The 21,607-nt window shown below is 46.6% G+C and overlaps 2 protein-coding genes across 7 annotated transcripts; one reads left to right on the top strand and one right to left on the bottom strand.

Moving 5' to 3' along the window:
* The first annotated feature begins 31 nt into the window (after positions 1–31).
* NMNAT1 (nicotinamide nucleotide adenylyltransferase 1) lies at positions 32–21,275 on the top strand. Of its 5 annotated transcripts, none has more exons than XM_081921666.1 (5): positions 32–132; positions 15,267–15,440; positions 16,013–16,196; positions 17,493–17,632; positions 18,327–21,275. In XM_081921666.1, the coding sequence occupies exons 2-5, from the start codon at positions 15,323–15,325 to the stop codon at positions 18,731–18,733; spliced, it is 849 nt and encodes a 282-aa protein (XP_081777792.1). In that variant the 5' UTR covers positions 32–132; positions 15,267–15,322; the 3' UTR covers positions 18,734–21,275. The 5 variants fall into 5 exon arrangements, with proteins under 5 accessions (XP_081777792.1, XP_081777791.1, XP_081777794.1 ...); XM_081921665.1 differs by lacking the exon at positions 32–132 and adding an exon at positions 9,860–10,157; XM_081921668.1 differs by lacking the exon at positions 32–132 and adding an exon at positions 12,784–12,821.
* On the bottom strand, positions 3,537–11,127 carry LOC309375766 (uncharacterized protein). Of its 2 annotated transcripts, none has more exons than XM_081921670.1 (6): positions 11,041–11,127; positions 10,248–10,310; positions 8,339–8,418; positions 7,178–7,308; positions 5,635–5,701; positions 3,537–4,088 (listed from the first exon to the last, which is right to left on the bottom strand). In XM_081921670.1, the coding sequence occupies exons 1-6, from the start codon at positions 11,112–11,114 to the stop codon at positions 4,009–4,011; spliced, it is 495 nt and encodes a 164-aa protein (XP_081777796.1). In that variant the 5' UTR covers positions 11,115–11,127; the 3' UTR covers positions 3,537–4,008. The 2 variants fall into 2 exon arrangements, with proteins under 2 accessions (XP_081777796.1, XP_081777795.1); XM_081921669.1 differs by lacking the exon at positions 3,537–4,088 and adding an exon at positions 4,136–4,534.
* Positions 21,276–21,607: the final 332 nt, after the last annotated feature.

The raw sequence follows: 21,607 nt of genomic DNA, 5'->3' as shown, positions 1-21,607 counted from the left end.
CCAATAAGAAGCTTCCCTGTAGGTACTCGTGCAATACTATTCCCCCGCAGGCGGCCAAACCCGCACAGTTCGGTTCCGTCCCTAAAGCGTTGTTGGCCGGAATCTGTCGGGGAAGAGGCGCCCTCCAAACTGGTAAGAACCCATTTAGGGGACCTTATGGGGTCGCGATATGAGGAATGAGTGAGTTGTTTTGGATTAGTGCAGGGGTTTTTAATGGCGACTGATGAACCGGTGAGGGGACGGAGCTGTAGTGAAGTCAGGGGATCCTTGGATGACCCCGGAGGCAGAAAGTAGTGCGGTGGTAATAGAAGTTGATATTGTTCATATTTAGCGTGCTTGTGAGTGATGGCGAATGCCAATTTTAACCTGCATTCACGGGGGGGGGGGGGTGTATCCAGTCGAGATATACACGTTCACGCAGCTGTAAAAGTGTGGTAGCTTTTTTCAAAAAGGGTTAGAATTAAGAATGGGCAACTGAGGATTCATTTCTTAAAATTATATGTGTGATCTTCAGTCACAGCACCCAGGACACCTCATGGAATAAAACCATAAGTTATAAATACAAGGGCAAAGGGCTGGAGATATGAAGAGGGATTTCACCTGGTGCCAAAAAGATGTTTAGCATGGTAAAGAGGGGAATGAGAGGAGAAATAATCACCATCCTGAAATATCTGAACGGCTGTCCCATGGAGAATGGAGCAAGCTTGTTTTCTCCTGCTCCAAAGCGTAGGACCTGAACCAATGGCTTCAAGTTGCAAGAAAGAGGATTCTGACTAACCATCAGGAAGAACTTGGCAAGAGCTGTTTGACACTGGCCATGAGAAGTGGTGGACTCACCTTTCTTGAAGGCTTTTAAACAGGTTGAATGGCCATTTGTCATGTATAATCTAGCTGAAATTCCTGCACTGAAGAGGGTTGATGACCCTCAAGGTTCTTTCCAACTCTGTAGTTCTATGATTCTATGCTGTTACCTGGTAGCCCTTCCAAATGTAGGAACATAGCAAGCTGCCTTATATTGGGTCAGGCTATTGGCCCATCTAGCTTGGTATTGTCTGCACTGACTGGCAGTAGCACTCCAGGGTTTGGGGCTGGAGTATCTCCCAGCTCTAGCTGGGAATTGACTCTAGGTCCTTCTTCATGCAAAGCAGACACTCTACCACAGAGCTATAGCCCTTCCCTGTAATCAAGGCTATGGTGAAATTTAGGTAATGAGGGGTTGTTGTGGATGGGAGGTGAGAGATGTCTTCATGTTTTAAGACATAGATAGAGGAAGTCTGTGCTTTAACATTTTGTATGAACCTTTAAAATAATAATAGTGCATCTAATCTGCTACTCCTGTACGTGGCTCAGCAGGCTGCAGGAAGTCACTCTAAGGTGCACAAAAGTACTTTAGTGCCAGCCAGTTTGGCAGAAAATCCATCACAGTGGAAACAGTGTATATGGTGGGTCATTCTGTTGATCTGCAGCCCAGTTCTTCATGAGGCCCCATTAGGCTGCATTTTCTCTGCAGGTGTATAATTGGTATCAACTTCTCTGAAAGGCTGAGTGTAGGAGAGGTGCTTTTTTGGTTTTTTTAAAGCCAGCCACATTCTTATACCTTTTACAGCAGTGTGACATGTAGACATTTAGCAGGTGAAAGCTCTTCCTGGCAAAAATTGATAACCAAGTAAGTCCCACTCAGAGTAGATCCACCAAAATTAGTGGAACTACATTACTCACATTTTTTAACTTAAATGGCTCTACTCTGTGTACAGTCTACTCTGAGTAAGACTTTTTTTTTTTTAGTATTACCATTAGTATTATAGTAGTTATATATCCCATCCTTTCTCCAAGGAATTCAAAGTGGTGTACATACTTCCGCCCCTTAATTTAAGCCCCACAACAACACTGTGAGGTGGGTTAGCGCTGAGAGGCAGTGACTGCCCAAAGTCATCCAGTGAGCTTAATGGCTGAGTGGGGATTTGAATCCTGGCCTCCCTGGTCCTAGTCCATCACGCTAACCACTACACTACACGGTTTTGCCAAACTTCCCCTATATTCATATCCCACCTTTCCTTCAAGGAACTCAGTGTTGGCATACACCGTTCTCTCCCCCTTAACCATTTTTTTCCTTGCAACACTCCTTTGATGTAGGTTAGGCTGAGAGACTGTGACTGACCAAAGGCTTCATGGCTGAGTGGGAATTTAAACCCAGGTCCTCATCTGACATTCTAACCACTGCACCACACTGGCTGTGGACTAGCATTGGATACAATGCACAGAGAAAATCTGTACGTTTGGGTTGCTGTTGGGGTGTGGTGCATGGGAGTATGTGTCAGCTACATGGCCAGTCCTGCCCCCACTGATGGAAGTTGTAGTTCAGCAACCTCTAGAAAATCATACAGGCTAGCCACCCCTAATATACAGGATCAGGGTGTGTGATTATAAAGGAACCCAAAGTCAGAAACAGCCAGATGTTTTGCTTCTATTTTGTCTAAGAGTCACTGGGCTGAGGCGAATAGTTTAAATGAAATCTTAATTTCCACCTTTTTAAGGCCCCTTGTGCTTAATGAGGGTGATTTCTGTATAAGCATGCTCAGGATTTATTTAATTCCATTTATTAATCAGTTCCAGTAAAATATTTCAAAGCCATTTCACAGTAAAAAGATTGTACTGCATGTTCCCTGGGGTAATCAAAAGACTTGACCAGGAACTCTGACATGATCTAACTCTGAATTGTTTAATACTACTAGATCAGAATTGTAACTTTGCTTAAATTCATCCATTCCTGAAGACAAAATAGTTTTGAAAAATTTTTAAGGCTTCCTAAATACTTTCAAATTCATTGTGAAACAAATGTGAGGTTTGATAATACCTCAACAGAGAGAGTTCTACAGGAGTTAGCTCCTCATTCATTGCTAATCACTAGATTGGCTGCTTTTTAAAAAGCAGAGTAAGATCTATTTCCAATCCAAACGTATTACATATTACTATAGTTCAATAGCACCTTCTTAATTTATATGTAACTCTGATTTCCTCTTCACAACAACTCAACCCTGCTGTATAAAGGTAACAGCCCTATCCATTGCTCCATCCACTTTTTTGCCAGTGCCTGTACACATATTTTGCCCCAGACTATGCCCTTCAGTGGCAGATGGCCCCCAAAGCTTGCCCAGGGGAGAATGTGGCCCTTTCCTTGGAAAAGTTTGACCACTGCTGCAGTAGGTAGAGAAACCCAGCCTGATGGGTGGGGTAATAATAATAATAATAATGAGGAGAAGAAGAAGAAGAAGAAGAGTTTGGATTTGATATCCCGCTTTATCACTACCGAAGGAGTCTCAAAGCGGCTAACATTCTCCTTTCCCTTCCTCCCCCACAACAAACACTCTGTGAGGTGAGTGGGGCTGAGAGACTTCAACGAAGTGTGACTGGCCCAAGTTCACGCAGCAGCTGCATGTGGAGGAGCGGAGACGCGAACCCGGTTCCCCAGATAACGAGTCCACCGCTCTTAACCACTACACCACAGTGGAAGAAGAAGAAGAAGAAGGAGAAGGTGGTGCCAGCTTTGTACTGTGGAGTCTGATCACATGACGAAGAGATCCGCTTAGAAGCCATTTTGGCATATAATTTAATAATCCATTTGTGCAGCAAGCTAAACTCCACACACACAAGCACATACCCTAAAGCCAGGCCATTATCTGGAGAGTTAGAGCCTCCCTCCCCAGGAATATACAATCTGACTATTTTAACAAACTGCTCTGCAAAAGGGAATTTTCAGATCGCCTCTGCACAGCTGCATGTCCCTTCAGCCTGGCGGGGGGCGGGGGAAGCTACCTGAAATCTTTCTGTTGTAGAAGAAAGCACCCTCCTAAAAAGTCCCCTTAAAGATAAAAGCGGCTGACTTGAGAACAGGCTACTCCCCTCACTTTGAAACTGGAGCTCTGGAGCATCGCCTTCATCTGTCTCTTGTTCCATACCCGTTCCCATAGCAACCCTCTCCCAGTTAATCTGCTGCAAGGAGCTTCTACATTAAGTCAGGAGTACACATACAAAAGGAGGAAAAGGCTTTGAGGGCTTACTGTTTTGCTCCCTTCCCACAAAAAAAGTATCTGTGGATTTTTAAAAAAATATTACTCTTTTTAAAAAATTAGTAGAATTTTCTACAAAAAAGATTTGGAAAGCCAACAGCCTCCCAGAGCTATCCTTTAAAAAGAATCCTGAAAGCCCCCACCTATGCACCTCAAAAGGCTGCTTAATGAATAGTTAAAATCTTTGGCTATGAATATCCCCAGATCTGAAGGTCTTCCCACTGTGTCTGCTGCAGAGATCAGTCCGTTTCGAAAAGAGAGAAAGAACGGAAGGCAGTTTAGCAGGGCGCTCATCGTGGTAGGGGCAGACGAATCCAGATCCTGGCAGGTTACAGGTCAGATGCGCCACAGGCAGCCACACTCGGAGACTGGCTCGTAACAGATCCCCGTCTTAGTCTCTTTGTTCAGTATCGAGCCAGGAAAAACCACGTTCACAAGCCAAAATAGTCCCAGGACAGAGAAGAATGCTATAAAGTAGGGTGGGGGGGGTGCCATTAGAAGAAAAGATAGCACACTTTTGAATTTGCTGTGCAAGTGCAAAATATCAGGAGAGACCCAAAACATTTCAGCTTTCTTTTCATTTGTTAAAGCTACTAGTCCTCATGATAGTGAAAAACAACTGTCTGTGTGAGCATTTGAAAAGCCAATCCTTTGTGTGCACGCGTAACGGTAAATGCAACTTCCTTTTTCTCTTTTGCCTAAATATTTGCTAAAACTCCCAAAACGGAACACATCAGCGTTGAAGCTTTTGGATAGGCTTCTTTAAATAAGCATGTTTTGAGCAGGCACTGAAAAGAGTACTGTGAAGGTGCCCGCCTGGGGTCAATAGGCAAGGAGTTCCAAAGTATAGGTGCCCCCACACTAAAAAAAATATGATTTTTTTACAACTACGGAACAAGTATTATGTCGAACCTGCAGCAGTGCCAGTACCGCAGACTGAAGCAGTCAGGTCAGTGCATACGGGGTAAGATGCTTCTGCAAGTAAACTGGCCCCTAAGCTGTTAAGGGCTTTATATGCCAATACAGTGGTACCTTGGGTTACATACGCTTCAGGTTACAGACTCCGCTAACCCAGAAATAGTGCTTCAGGTTAAGAACAGAAATTGTGCTCCGGCGCCGCGGCAGCAGCAGGAGGCCCCATTAGCTAAAGTGGTGCTTCAGGTTAAGAACAGTTTCAGGTTAAGTACGGACCTCCGGAACGAATTAAGTACTTAACCTGAGGTACTACTGTAGTAACACCTTGAATGTGGCCCGGTAACAAACAGACCACCATTGCAGATCTCTTTAATCTCTGCTTTGTGCCTGCTGCAGTCTGAATAGTTTCGACCCACAAAGTGGATGCTATTCATGTTTAAACCAAAAACCTGCCATGTAAAATGGAAAATATGCATTTAATGTCACAGCCTAATTTGACCTTAGCATGTGGCCCTCCAGATATTATAGGACTCCAGCTTCCACCATCCCTGACTATTGGCCATGCTGATGAGAGTTGTCATCCAAAATATTTGGAGGGCACTGAGTTGAAGAGGAAGGTTGTTTTAGCGCAAAGAGGAAGCATGATACCTACCGGTTGATACTAGACTGCTCACCGAGAGAGTCACTGATAAGTAATAAAGCTCAGGGGTGGTTTTGGCCTATGGAAGACACAACAGTCCATTCGTTAGAAAAGCAGCTTAAACAATTTTTTTTTAATGATGAGGTCCTATCTTCAGACTTGCAATCTAGTGAGATCCCATAAGGGTCAGAATAACAACCCCATGCATTGGGAGCGTGTCCTACTGTCTTCAAGACAGCCTACTCCCAAGTCAGATTGCAGATCAAATACAATGGTACCTCGGGTTACATACGCTTCAGGTTACAGACTCCACTAACCCAGAAATATTAATTCGGGTTAAGAACTTTGCTTCAGGATGAGAACAGAAATCGTGCTCTGGCGGCGCAGCAGCAGCAGGAGGCCCCATTAGCTAAAGTGGTGCTTCAGGTTAAGAACAGTTTCAGGTTAAGAACGGACCTCCAGAACGAATTATGTACTTAACCCGAGGTACCACTGTAATAAATATATGGAAATACAGTCAAACCTCGGTTGTCGAATGTAATCCATTCTGGAAGACCATTCGACTTTTGAAACATTTGACAACCAAGGATCAAAGGGTGGTCGGCAAAGCCAGTGGAGAAAAAAGAAGAAAAAACCTCCTTGGAAGCTGTTTGGCTTCCAAAACCAGAAGTTACTTCTGGGTTTTTGGCATTCGGGAGCCGAAACGTACTATAACGGAGGCGTTCGGGAACTGCGGTTTGACTGTACTAAAGAGTTATTAAGTTACAGCCCTTCCGTTATGATGTAGGAAGCTTCCTTATTCTGAGTCAGACCATTGGTCCATCCAGCTCAACATGTCTACACTGACTGGCAACGGCTTTCTGGGGTTTTCAGACAGGGAACATTCCCAGCCCTGCCTGGAGATGCTGGGGATTGATCCCTGAGCCTTCTGCATGCAAACAAGTGCCCTACCACTGAGCGATGGTATAATCAGCTCTTGAGCTCCAAAAACTCTGTGAACAACTCAAGAGCTGCTTATATGAGGGAACAAAGCTTGGAATTCCTCCAGCCCAGAATTCCATTTTAAAACAAATTGTGTAGGACCTCTGGTTAGGGCCACCCAAAAGCCTCCCCTTATTCTGCTAGCTTGAGGGATGGGGTAAGCTTTTGGTTTTATGCATGCCTAAATATAACAGAGGGACGCGGGTGGTGCTGTGGGTTAAACCACAGAGCCTAGGACTTGCCGATCAGAAGGTCGGCGGTTCGAATCCCCATGACGGGGTGAGCTACCGTCGCTCGGTCCCTGCTCCTGCCAACCTAGCAGTTTGAAAGCACGTCAAAGTGCAAGTAGATAACTAGATACGCCTCCAGCGGGAAGGTAAACGGCTTTTCCATGCACTGCTCTGGTTCGCCAGAAGCGGCTCAGTCATGCTGACCACATGACCTGGAAGCTGTACACCAGCTCCCTCGGCCAATAAAGCAAGATGAGCACCGCAACCCCAGAGTCGGCCACGACTGGACCTAATGGTCAGGGGTCCCCTTTACCTTAAATATAACAGAATCAGCAATTACTCACGCATTGTGTGGCTAAGGCAGTAAATACGATGGTGCAAACTCCTTTTGCAAAAGAGGCGCCCCCAAAGATGAAGAAAGTGGTCTTCAGCTCCCATGGAACTGGTTCCAGCATGACCAGAAGCAAAGCCAGCCCTGAAAAGATGGGAGGGAGAGCATTAAGAGTGCTAAAAATGCACTTGCACAGAGACAGGCAGGATGCAGGGCTGTTGACAGGTCATGTAGCAAGTTAGGAAGCTGCCTTAGCTGGAGGCAGGGCACTAGGCCATCTAGGTCAGTATTGTCTACACTGACTGGCAGCCGCTCTCCAGGGTTTCAGGCTGGGTTATCTCCCATCCCTCCTGGAGATGTCAAGGATCAAACCTGGGACTGTCTGCATGCAAAGTAGATGATCTGCCACAGAGCTATGGTCATTCCCCTAAACACAAAGTAAAATCCTAGTCTTCATGGTTCTGAATAAAAGGCTGATTTAAACACAGAAAGCTGCAGAGTCAGGCCACTAGTCCATGTCACTCAGTATTGTCTACAATGACTGGCAGTGGCTCTCCAGGGTTTTAGACAGGGGACACCCCCAGCCCCACCTGGAAATGCTGGGGGTTGAACCTGGGACTTTCTGCATGCAGAGTTCAGCAGCTGGCTTATGTTTGATGTTTCAAGAAATTGTAGGATATTTCAACTACAAATACACATCACAGAAATACAAAACCTCCAAGTTCCAGCTGCCTTGCTTAACAGCCACAGATTTACCTAGAAGCTTTAAAAATAAGAAAATGCTGGCTGCCATTCCACGTTTCTTGTGGCAATGAGTTTCACAGCTTAATCCAGCATTCTGCAGTGATGCACACCTGGATTCCTAATATTTGCCCCCAGTACTACCTTGATGATGGTGGGCAGCTTCAAGGAAAGGCCCCCAAATGGAGTGTGCAAATGAGTGACAACTCCCAGGTGGTGCCCTCTGCCCATGCAAACCCTCCATTTGGCCCCCGTTCTGTGCACCGAGAGACCCTTGACTGCCTTCAGTATACAACCCCTTAAACTGCACCCTTGCTAGCCTTGACATATTAAAAAAAACCACGCAAATTCTGGATGAACAAAATCCTTCTGGGCACATAATTCAGCCCACCAGGCAATGGCAAGAGAGCTAGACAAACCATGGTTTACCTACCAATGGTGAAGAACGTAAAGATGATGCTTCCAACCAGATTGTAGAGAAGGGGCATACCACAGTAATGAGATGATCTAGGTCTGGAAAAAATGGGTTGAGGAACCACTGTGGATCTTGAACCAAATGGTTTGGGTCAATATGTGCTTCTTCATATATAGCCTGGGATGTATACACACCCGAAAGTTTGCACCAGGGTAATTCCAGTGCTTTGCCAAGAAAAGCTTAATTCCTCCACCTGTATAATTTATGCACATTTCTATATATTTGTCCATTATTTGCATTAATTCATGCTAGTTCAAGGCAACAAAGCTCTTCCCTTGGCAAGTTCTGGTCTCCCTTTTGGCTTCATCCTTGCACTTTTACACCTGCCTCGGCCACCTTAAGAGCTAGAAACTTGATTCTTGTATCTTCTTTAATCAGAAGCTGTGGGTTCTCTAGATGCTAAATTCTGTGCCGGCTATCAATATCTGTACTCACAGTTGCAGGATACAAATAGCCCTGCTTTTTTGTACAGCACAAAGCCAGGAGTGCAGGTTAGGAGCACAGGAAGCAGCCTCGTATCTGGTCATCTGGACCAGTGTTGCCTGCTCTGACTGACAGCCACTCTGCAGGGGCTGAAGCAGAGACAGGCCTTCCCCACCACATTGTATCTGGCAATGCTGAGAGTGGGGTGAGGTTGAACCTTGGACCTTCTGCAACTGCAACTCGACTAGAGGCCAAATGCATCTCCTCAGGCCTGTTTCTCAATCCCTCAGGACTAACTCCTCGGGTAGCCCTCCTTATGCCACTGGGAAAGCATTTTGTCCCCCAGATGTGGCTGAACTACAGCTCCCATCATCCTTGTCCATTGGCTGTGCTTGCTGGAGCTGGTGGGAGTTGCAGTCCACATCTGGAAGTTGCAGTCCATCTGGAAGGCCACAGGTTCCCGCACTTGAGCTAGACCAGTGTCGTTTCCTGCAACCGATGTCTCAAGATGTTAGGCAGGGATTCTCCAATTCTTCAAGGGCTTTTGCACAGTGCTTGTTGAGAGATTTAAACAGAAGGCAATCCACATCCTTTCTGCCAAATGTGGCCCTCCATCTCTCTCTGAGCCTCAGGCATCCCCTCTCCACACAACACACCCTCTCTCCAGCCTACATCCCTCACTGGCCTTCCTTGAGTGTTTTTGCCTGGTTGGAATGTGTCCTTCCGCTCTGTTCATGCCGCTTGCTTGCCTGCATGGTGTGTGTGTGTGTGCAGAAACTAGCCTGTGGAGCAAGGGTAAAATTTGCATCTGTTGCTCCGCCCACCACTACCATGTGGCCCCTGGAAGATTTCCCAGAAGGAGATGCGGCCCTCGAGCTGAAAATGTTTCTCTACCACTGTTCTACATCAGGAATGAGGAGCCTGAGTCACCCTCCAGAAGTTGTTGGACTCCAACTCTCATCATCCCCAGCCAGCATGACCTATGGTTTGGGATGATGGGAGCTGTAGTCCAGCAACACCTGGAAAGGTGGGCTCCTTCTGCTTTTGATGCACCTTCCTATCATAATGGCACCTTACACAGGGCCTGGTGACCACAGTCCCTGAAGCTGTTAACGTAACCCCAAAACAGTCCCACAGAAACTTCCCATTGAATTTTCAGCCCTTCAGGTTTGGAGTTTGAACCCTCAGCCCGTCAAGGGGCGAAAGACCCGATAGCCTCCTTGCCAACAGAGATTTAAACCAATAAAGACACCCAAAACCAATTCCAAAATCTTCATGGGCCAGGCTGCGAGCTCTCTCTTCTCAGCGTCAGCACCTCGGGATATTCCAGCCAGCTCCCCCCACGTTCTGGAAGGTACGCAAAGGTGTCGAGAGTCGTCGCAAGCATGACAGGTGGATGTTTTTTTTAAAAAAAACATCAATAGCAGTGTCCCTTGCTTTGTACCTTAGCAAGATGTAGAGCTGGAAAATGAAAGCAGCAATTCCAAGGGCAAATATTGCAAACTGCCTAAGGAGTGAAAGAGAAAAAATAATGGCGTTTGTTTATTTTTATGTTATGGCATCTGTATCCCACCTTTCCTTCAAAGAGCTTTAGGCGTGGCATGCTTGGTTTACATCCTCCCCATTTTTATCCTCACAACAGCCCTGTGGGGTAGGTTAGGTGGAGACACACACCCAGAGTCACAACTAGTGAGCTTCGTGGCTGAACACGGATTTGAACCCTGGCCTTGCCCAGCTCCTTGCCCAACACTCATAACACGCTGTTACCTGTGGAGGCTGATCCAATAGGGTGAATGGGGTGCTGTCCCACCAACCTCAGCTTCTCCTTAGGAGGATGGGGAGGAAACTAGAATTCTCTGGCCCCACTTATTGTTCAACTCCCTGCCTTCTGCCCCACTGGTCCCAGTGCACACTAGTCACCTGCCAACCCTTGGGGGAAATCTCCCACAGTTCCATAGTTCTGGCAGTCACTTGCAAGCAGCGTGTTAAGTGGCAGGTTCTTTTTCTTGCAACCCAACCACCGAAGCCATCAAGGAGCAGCTTGGCGCTGCAGTTGGGTAACATTGGACCAGCCTCTCCCCAACCTGGTGCTTATCCAGATGCATGTTGCATTGCAGGGGGTTGGACTAGATGACCGTTGGGGATCCCTTCCAACTCCATGATTCTACGATACACCTCCCAACAGGCCCAGCCAGCACAGCCCAAGACGCTGGTACGCCCGAGATAACGGTTCTTACAGTCTGAGTCGGTGGCGCTTTGGCAACCGTCGGCTGAAGTGGTAGGCTGTGTGAACTAGGCAGAAATGGATCATAGCGGATCTCCCGAGAACCTGGGGAGGAAGAGCAGAGCCTCACCTTAGGATCAGTAGGTTGGTTCTTCTGAAAATTTAACGCAAGACCAGAAGCCTACCAGTTCTTTGCCCAACTTGGGGCCTTACAGATTTTGGGAGTCAGTCTCCAGGCGCCTCATGCTACAGCTCCCATCAGTGTGGTTGGCTGGAGCTGATGGGAGTTGTAGGAGAGCCAGTGTGGTGTAGTGGTTAAGAGCGGTGGACTCATAACCTGGTGAACCGGGTTCTTTTCCCCACTCCTCCACATGCAGCCGATGGGTGACCTTGGACTAGTCATACTTCTCTGAAGTCTCTCAGCCTCACTCACCTCACAGAGTGTTTGTTGTGGGGGAAGAAGGGAAAGGAGAATGTTAGCCACTTTGAGACTCCTTTGGGTAGTGATAAAGCGGGATATCAAATCCAAAACATCCAGAGGGCACCAGGTTTAAAAGAGGATCAAAACATATTCATGGAGGAGAGGGCATAAGTGGCTACTAGCTGGGATGGTTATGCTCTACAACTGGATATTACTACCCACAATGGCTATGCTCTCCCTCCAGTTAGGAAGCAGGATGCTGGTTCTTGTGCTGTTGTGCTGGAGTCATGCTTTGGGTCTCCCCAGAGGCATCTAGCTGGCCACTGCCTCCTCAGGGAGCACATAATGGCATATAACTAACATTTAATTAAAACAGGGCTTCTCAGAAACGAGTTCTTGAGCGTGTACAGAGTGCCTCTACCTCACAATGCGTATTATGTGTGTGGTTATGGTTAGAGACAAGGACACGGGTGGCGCTGTGGGTTAAACCACAGAGCCTAGGACTTGCTGATCAGATCAGAAGGTTGGCGGTTCAAATCCCCGCGACGGGGTGAGCTCCCGTTGCTCAGTCCCAGCTCCTGCCAACCTAGCAGTTCGAAAGCACGTCGAAGTGCAAGTAGATAAATAGGTACCGCTCCAGCGGGAAGGTAACCGGCATTTCCATGCGCTGCTCTGGTTCGCCAGAAGCGACTTAGTCATGCTGGCCACATGACCTGGAAGCTGTATGCCAGCTCCCTCGGCCAATAAAGAGAGATGAGCGCCACAACCCCAGAGTCGGCCACGACTGGACCTAATGGTCAGGGGTCTCTTTACCTTTACCTATGGTTAGAGACATCTGATGGGGGGGGGGGAGGAAAGGAATGGTATGTATATTTAATTATAGAGTGGAGGTGGGGTGATAATTGCATACACTGGATATTTAGAAATACACAACATCCAAGAGAGGCAGTGTTCCTGAGTATGCGAGGAGTTCATATGAGCAGGACTGAGTCTTCCTCATCTACAGAAATCTACAAGGAGGAAGGGGGGGACTGACAGCTTCCACCCTGGGGAGACCCCCAGCACAGTTCCGTTAGGGAACTCGGCCCCTTCACCATTTCCTTCCCCCTTTTAACCTTACCAGCAGACCAGATGCCTCGATGAGGTTCAGCACCGTCTGGCCAAGTCGCCGCTTGCAGCCTCTCTGCAGCCGCAGTGGTCGGGCTTTCTCGCCGCCGCTGTCTTCCTCCGGCCCCTGGATCGCCCTCTGCGCGGCCCGCGTAAGCCCCCCACGGATCGCCGTCCCGTGCGGCCGCTGCTCGTTTCCCTAAAGGTAGGCGGCGGCAGGCAGCACCGCCTGCTGCCCGGGAGCTTTCAGCTGATCGCTCGATCAGGTTACAGGATCGCTTTCATTCATTCCCCCACGTTTCTAGCCCGGGGCGGAGCTCCGAAGACTACAACTCCCATCATCCCTGCCTATTGCCCTTGCTGGATGGGGCTGGTGGGAGTTGAGAGTCCAGCAAACACTTGGGAGGGACCGGCAGGATCCCCATCTCTGAACGAGGCAACCCACTGCCTTTCCTCCACCACAAAACTCTCTTGGCATCTTCTAATGCAAGGACTCCAGCTTCTACCATGCTGGGGCCTAATGGGAAAAGTTCCAGTGCAGGGGTTCCAAAATTTTTCTCAGTTGACAATTGCTGAGGGTTTTGGTGGAATGCTTAAATTATTATTTCCCCCCTCTCACTGTCGGAACCGCAGTGCGCTGCTTTGACGTTGGTGGGTTTGCTTGTTTTGCAGTGAAGCAGCATGTGAATTTTATGAAATAAAAAAAATTCAGTCAACAAATAGTGGAACTTTAGGTTTGCAGATTAAAGGGCAGTTTTGAAAGTGGGAGTCCAGGGCTTTGAGGCCTGTGGGATAGGGCCAAAACAGTGTGTTTTCTTTAAGGCCCTGCTGGAATTCTCAGTGATTTATTTACTGCCTGGGTAGCGATGGAGAAAGTTGGGCTCTGCAACTGGTTTTGAATAAAACAAGTGTATTTTCTCATATGTGTTGTGTATGTCTGAAATTGTTCATAGTTTGCTTAATTCTGATTTTGCTGGAGAAGGGGCAAAAAGCTACAAGGCAACATTGGAAAGCTGCCAGCTACAAATTGGCAAGAGTCTGCGTAATGTCTGCACATTTAACTGTGGCAACGCATTGCAGTAGAGCTATAGTTCCCTGTGCAAGATTCGATCCGTGCTAGATTTTTGCAAGTGGTGACATGAGAAGAGCAGAAAAGTAAGAGGGGTTAAAAGTGAGAAGTAAAGGAAACAATGTTAGAAGGGATGAAAGAAGAGAGATGAATTTTTCTCCTACATTGAAGTTGCAACAATTTCACATCACTCATCTGTGTCACAACCTCAGATTCATCTCTTGGTTGCAACTAATTGCCTTGCCCCTTTTGAAAGGGAGAATGAACATCCTGTTTATTCTCCAGTTGACAACTGTCTGGTTATTTCATGAGGAAAGGTTTTTTTATTGTATTATTATTATTATTATTATTATTATTATTATTATTATTATTATTAATTTAGTGCTTATACAGTCATACCTCGGGTTAAATACGCTTCGAGTTGAGCATGTTCGAGTTGCGCTGCACGGCAACCCGGAAGTAACGGAGCGCCTTACTTCCAGGTTTCGCCGCTTGCGCATGTGCCTGCACTCAAAATGACGGCATGCGCAGAGGCGGCGAAAAGCGACCCACGCGTGCGCACGCAGACATGCCATCGCTAGATACGTTTATCTCTAGATGAGTACAGGGCTCTGGAATGGATCCCGTTTGTATCTAGAGGTACCACTGTATGTTGTAAACTGCCCTGTGATCTTCGGATAAAAGGTGGCATGTAAATAAAATAAATAAATAAATAGCCTGGGATCTCCTTCACACAAAAGCAGATTTCCCAACTAATGAGCTACAGTGGTACCTTGGTTCTCAAACGCCTTGGTACTCAAACAACTTGGAACCCAAACACTGCAGACCCAGAAGTAAGTGTTCCAGTTTCAAACTTTTTCTGGAAGCCGAACATGCTCTGTTTTGAGTGTTACATTGATTTGAGTGCCACGCTTCCGTTTTGAGTGTTACTGACTCTGACTGAAATCTTACAGAGAACACAGAGAGAAAATGGCTGCTACTTATAAGGAGAATGAGTCACATGTCAGAGTGACTCAACAGTTAGCAGTTAGGCCTGAATAACTTTAGTAGGCCCAAATGATTGTGCAGTCCCAGCACTTCCCAGCCTGCTTTGCTGCTTCTGCTCTCATGTGTCTTTGTCACATGACACAATGGTCTCGTTGGATAGTAAAATTCATGTTAAATTGCTGTTTTAGGGGTTGTTTTTAAACAGGCATGGGCAAACTCCAGTCCTCCAGATGTTTGGGACTACAATTCCTATCACCCCTAGCTAACAGGACCAGTGGTCAGGGATGATGGGAGTTGTAGTCCCAAACACCTGGTGGGCTGGAGTTTGCCTATGCCTGTTTTTAAAAGTCTGGAATGGATTAATCCATTTTGCATTACTTTCTATGGGAAAGTGCGCCTTGGTTTTGGAACGCTTTGGTTTTGGAACGGACTTCTGGAATGGATTAAGTTTGAATACCAAGGTACCACTGTACAGTCTTTTGCTCAACCCACAATAGCACAGGAAGCTGCCTGGTACTGAGACAGATTGTTGGTGCTGCCTTTTGTGCGTCTACATGACGGTAACTTCTGCTTAGCCTCTTGTATTTCAGATATATACATATATAATTGCTTCCTTTGAAACTGAACCTGAGCTCCTCCTTCTCCTCGCTTGCAGCGTGTGGTGGCGTTGACTCAGCCTTCCCTCTGCATCTGTGGCTCCAGCCAAGTCAGATGGAGAATTCGGACGACAGGACCGAGGTGGTGCTCCTGGCCTGCGGGTCCTTCAACCCCATCACCAACATGCACCTCCGACTCTTCGAACTGGCAAGAGATCACCTGCACGAAACAGGTAACCCCTGCTGCTCCTTTGAGGACCAGCTCGGAATCCTACTTTATCAGTCAAATACAGAAATAGCTTAAGTAGTTTGCTGGTTTGTGTCATCGTTTATTTTTTATTTCTTATCGGTTAGGAGAGAGGAGGGAGAGGGCAAAGAAAGCTGGTGGCGAATAATCTATAAAATATTGTTCAGCTGAGCTACCCCTTGGGAAGCTGTTAAGTCTCCACCTTTCATTCACCAGTATACAGCCTTCTTGAAACACTTGTCATGATGTTATTTCAATACAGTCATACCTCGGGTTACAGCCGCTTCCGGTTGCGTTTTTTCGGGTTGTGGACTGCCGAAACCCGGAAGTACCGGAACAGGTTACTTCCAGGTTTTGGTGGTTGTGCTTGCGCAGAAGCACCAAATCGCAACCTGCATATGCACAGAGGCAGATTGCGAACATGCATCCCGCACGGATCATGTTCGCAACCCGAGTGTCCACTGTACTGGTATTCAACAATATGGCGATTTATTGCACAGCCCTAGTCCATCGTCCCAACAACCCAACCCCCTGGCTCTTGCCTTTTGTTGCATTCAGGGAGATACAAAGTGGTGAAAGGGATTATTTCACCTGTGGGCGACGCATACAAGAAGAAAGGCCTCATCAGCGCAAGGCACCGGGTGACTATGGCGAGGCTCGCGACGGAGAGCTCTGACTGGGTGGAAGTGGATGACTGGGAGAGCAACCAAAAGGAGTGGCAAGAGACCATCAAAGTCCTCAGGTATTGCCAGGGCTGAGTGTGTCCCACTGTAGCTCAGCGGTAGGGCATCCGCTTTGCATTCAGAGGGTCCCAGGTTCAATCCCAGGCATCTCCAGGTAGAGCTGGGAATGTCTCCTGCTTGAATCCCTGCAGAGCTGCTGCCAGTCAGTGTAGACAACACTGAGCTAGATGGAGCAAGGATCTGCTTCAGTATACGGCCAACCTTCCAACAAGCTTTTTAAGTGGGGATGTGTCACAGCCTGCATCTGTATTCGAATTACTTTTAGACAATGTTTTTGATGTTCTCATTGTTTTGAAACCATGCCAGACCCTGTTTAGCTTTGTGATGTGCTATCAGGTTTTTTTTTTGCTGCAACACTAGGTTTTTTATCGTTTGCCACGCTGGTCTCCTTCGGGAGGAAGGGTGGGATATAAATGCTTAATAATCCTCTCCTCTCCCTCCCTTTTTCTTTTTTTCCTCCCTCTCTATTTTCTCCTCTCTCCTCCCCCCACTTCTCTGCCCCCACTTTCAATCCCACATTGCCTCAGACTGACTGGAAATATCTCAGAAATGTCTCAAACTGACTGTAATTGACCTGTATGAAAGTTTCCACGATATGAAAACAGAGACACTGAGCGTACTCTGATTGCTTATGGAAAATATTTTAATAAAAACATTTTTAAAAATAGAAATAAAAACAAATGTTCAATAATGATAATGAAACTGTTGTTGTTGTTGTTTTTCTTCTTGTTGTTGTTAATAATAATAAATAGTACAGCTTCCTATGTCTGAAGAGTTGGCTGTAGCTCAGTGGTAGAAACCATACTGTGCATGCAGAAGGTTTGAGGTTCATTTTCCTGCAATCCCAGGTAGCTGGATCAATCTCCAGCAGCAACAGAAATGGAAGCCCTGCCTCTATTCCTCTCCCCTTACTTTGCTGCTTCCCCTGTCTCTGATTCTAGATTGTAAGTCCCCCTGAAACAGTCTATTCTCCTCTTGTGTGTTCTAAATCTGGGGTAGAGAGCTGTCTATGATGCACTACGTTAGCCTTCGGCAGCCTGCTGCTCTCTGGATGGTTTGGACTACAACTCCCATCAGCCCCAAGCAGCGAGGTCATGATACACGGGAGCTGATGGGAGCTGGAGTCTAAAACATCTGGAGGACAGCCAGACTGGTGAAGGCTGTGCTGTGTGTTCATGCGGTGCTGTATTTGCAATAGATAAGAATGGGGAAGTTTTTTCCCCAAGGGATCCAAAAGAGAAAAACATATCACCACACCCTCTTTCGCTTTTTAAAGTCATCCTTTTGTGTCACAGGTATCACCAGCAGAAGCTGAAACGTTCGTTTCTCGCTAACAGCTTTGATGAAGTAGCTCCTTTGAACAAAACGGGGCGGAAGAGAAAACGGGAATCGGGCAGGCAAGTCCCCGTCAGCCGGAATCAACCCCTAACAAAAGGTTCATTTAATATCAAAATTGTAGTGAGGCAGCCATCTCGTATCCAGCGTTGCTCAGAAAATCTATGGGGGGGAAACCCAGTGTGGTGTTGAAATCAGTAATTAAAATCAGTGCAGTTTTGAAAGGTTCAGTCCGCCAAAGAATTGTGAGAAGTGAAGTTTGTTGAAGGTTCTGAGAGTTGTTAGAAGACCTTCTCCCAGAGCCACAGTTCCCAAAAGGATTTAACTATCAATCCCTCTTCCCAGGGAACTCTGGGAATTGTAGTTCTGTGAGGGGAATAGGGGTCTTACTAACAACTCTCAGCACCTGTAACAAACAAAATACAACTCCCATGGTCAAAACAAAAAAATTTCCTTCCAGTAGCACCTTAAAGACCAACTAGGTTAGTTCTTGGTATGAGCTTTCGTGTGCATGCACACAAAAGCTCATACCAAGAACTAACCTAGTTGGTCTTTAAGGTGCTACTGGAAGGAAATTTTTTTGTTTTGACTATGGCAGACCAACACGGCTACCTATCTGTAACTACAACTCCCATGGTTCTTCCCATGACTCTTTAAAATGGCATGACACTGCTTTGAATGTGTAGCGTTTTCACACCAGGGACACACAGCTCTCTGGCTTTAAGTCCTAGACCGGGGGAAATGCTGCAGAGCTCCTAACCCAATAATAATTCCTGTCCCTCCCATTTTGCTAGGTGTGTCCCCTCAGCTGAAGTTGCTCTGTGGGACAGACATCTTGGAGTCCTTTGCAGTCCCCAACCTCTGGAAAGCAGAAGACATCGCGGAAATCGTGGCCAACCATGGCATGGTGTGCATTAGCAGGGTGGGGAATGACGCCCAGAAATTCATCTACGAATCCGAGGTGCTGTGGAAGCACAAGGAGAGCATCCACATAGTGCAGGAGTGGATTGCCAACGACATCTCTGCCACCAAGATCCGGAGAGCCTTGCGGAGGGGCCAGAGCATCCGATACCTGGTGCCAGACGCAGTTCGAGCTTACATCAAGCAGCATGACCTGTACACTGCAGAGAGCGAAGATCAGAATTCAGGAGTCATCCTCGCTCCGTTGCAGAGATACACGAGGGAGGCCAAAAATAATTGAAGGTGTGGTGGTGGGGCAGGTCCATATGGGCAGGTGTGGCGCTGGCCTGCCAGCTTCAGTCTTGATTCCTCCAGTCCCCTCCTTGCTAGAGAGTTCCTGGCTGTCGCATTCCTCGTCTTTAGTCTCAGTGATGCCCCTCGTAGAACACAACAGCAAGGAGGATGAAGGCAACATTGGAGTGAGTTGGCTCTGCCCATCATTGGCTCTACTCACTGCTGGGCTCCCTACCTTACGCCCCATCAGTCCCTATGGGCACCAGCCCCCATTGATTTTGAACAGTCCATCTTTAGATGGGAAAGGGAGGAGAGAGACAGAGGGCTGGGGCAGCCTTTGAGAGTTTTATCAGCTTACAGTTTTATTAGTGAGTTTTATCAGCTTAGCACTGTCACAGTCCCCAAAGCTATCCCCTTGCATGCCAGGGACTGGGGCCTTATGTAGAGTTGCCAGCTGACGTGTCAAAATCACACACACACACAAAATCACTTCTCAGCCTTTCTCAGCATCTTCATCGGTGGAAACCAGCAAGTGATTCTTTTCAAGGCACAATTGCCTGAGAGTGCCCGTGAGTTGAGCTGATATTGAGGGCACAGGATCTGGCTGCTGGTCAAGAGGTTGGCAACCAACCCAACTATGTGAACCTTAATCCCAAGCATTGCAGAGTCTTCTACTTAAACACACGAACAACAGGCCTGATTGTACTGCACCAGCACTTCTCTTCTTTAGGACAGGCCTGCGGAACTTTGGGCACTGAGGTCGGACAGAACCCATCTGTTCTTTGCTGTCCCAGGCAGGCAGCGAGACTGGGAGGTTTTTTGAGCCCACTATGAGCCAGTATATACAACACACGATATATCACCTCCAGCTGGGTGGACCAGGAGTTATTCAGGTCTGTTCTGCTGTCCCCTTGAGCTGCTAAGCACCATTGTGCAGCCTTTGGCCTCCCCCAGAGGTAAAGTCTGCAGAACAACTGTGACTAAAGGGTGGAATGGACATACCCACTTCTGATTGAAATCTGGCATCTTGGCAACAAGAGTTGAATGCTTGCTTTATTACTTTGAATTTCTTTGATTCTAAGAATATGTGATTGACTACTCTTCCGGTGTGCAAACTGGTCACATAGCCCTTGTCCACTCTAAATGCCACCTAGAATTTGAAGTGCCTTGCAGGTTCACCAGCTCCTACATTCAGTGGCATTCTCCTCCTCTTGTTCGTTTGACCCCTGCCCCTACTTTCCCAACGGTGGTTGCAGACTCTGTTTTGCAGGTAACAATGATAACTGTGAACTGAATGTATCACACTGAACCTGGTGGTCAGAATTATATTTCCACCAGTTTTAATCTTAACCATGGTTAGCTCAAACCAGAGTTTGCACACCCATTTCCAACCTAGCTGCAGACTCTGAATTGAAGATAGCTATGGTAAGCTATCAATGCACAAGTAGCTATGGCTAGCTCGCAAAGGAGACAGATAAGGGAATATGTGACCAACAGAGGAGGAAGAGCAGGAACCAAGAGGAGGTTTTCAGTCTTCCTCTCCAGTTTTCCTCTACATGAATGCATATTGGGAAATGCTTTTCACAGAAAGACTGCATGCCTTTGAATCTTTTAGCTCTGTTGGTTCAGAGCCGCCAACAGAAAAGAAAAGAAAAATCAACAAAGCTTTGGTCCTCTTAAACTTCCATGACTCACACATCAATTGAACAGAATTTGTGTATGTTTCCCCCCAGCACTGTCATGTGATTCAAGAAATAAACTATAGGGGCTATTAAAAGAGATCTCAAAAGATGTTGTAGCATATACCACCGTCACCCTGAGGTGATGTTATTAAATGATACTGGGATTTGCATGAAGAAAGAACATAGAATATTAGTGAGTAATTTAATTTAGCTGGAGCAAGAATGTTCCTTGTAAAAACAAGAGGAGAAGAACAACAGGAAAAGGAAAAACTGTGACAATGTGTTAGCAACCTGCAATTATTGCCGTTCAACAAAGCAATCACAAGGCGATAATGCATTTATTGTATGTTATATTTTGTAAGATTGGGGAGAATGATCACATACTAGAGAAAGAACAACACACAAGAAAACCTACAAAGGCTATCAGTGTTGTTATGTTTCACATAATGAGTGTAACAGATGAGGATTTGTCTTTATTCAGTTACTGAATGTTCTTGTATATTTTGTGCATGTGTGTAAAACATACATGCACACACAAATACCCTTTTCAATTTTTGGTGACTTTCTTCTTTACAATTATTATTTTTTAAATGAATAATTAACAGGAACAGAACAGGGTCAAGAGTTTTTTGTTTACGGTCAACTTTCATTGCAAAATCGCACTTTGCCCTCCCCACAGCTGCACAACCAACCCTTTAAAATCATAATGCTGTAGTGTGAGAGCGTTTGTGTGTGTGCCCCTGCACTTTACCTCTGCAATGCTAGAGAGGCTCTGTGCATAAGCCAGGAGATCAACATGTGATATTTTGATAACTTCCTTACTCAACAAGTTTAGAATATTACAATAAAATCAGCATGACGAAATCAGTTAACAAGCTGAGCGTGTTCCTTTTGCACTGGGATGGAGGGCCTTTCCCTTCTGGGCAACTTTCCTGGGGCCGCATACCAGTGGTGGGCAGAGCAACAAATATAAATTTTACCTTTGTACAGAGGGCTAGTTTCTACGCCCACTCACACCCTCGCTTCTCCATGCCCCCATCAAGACAAGGCAGGAGCATGATCAGAGCTGAAGGACATAGTCCAGCCAGGCAGAAATGCATGAGGAGGGGGAGAAGGAAGGACAACGAGAGGCATGGCCTGGGGGGAGGTGTAGCTTGTCAAGAATCCCAAGGGCCAGATAGACAGGACTGGAGGCCACA

Source organism: Podarcis melisellensis, assembly GCF_964234715.1.
Source record: "Podarcis melisellensis genome assembly, chromosome: 8".
NCBI lineage: Eukaryota > Metazoa > Chordata > Lepidosauria > Squamata > Lacertidae > Podarcis > Podarcis melisellensis.
This window is presented reverse-complemented; position numbering and strand designations above follow the sequence as displayed.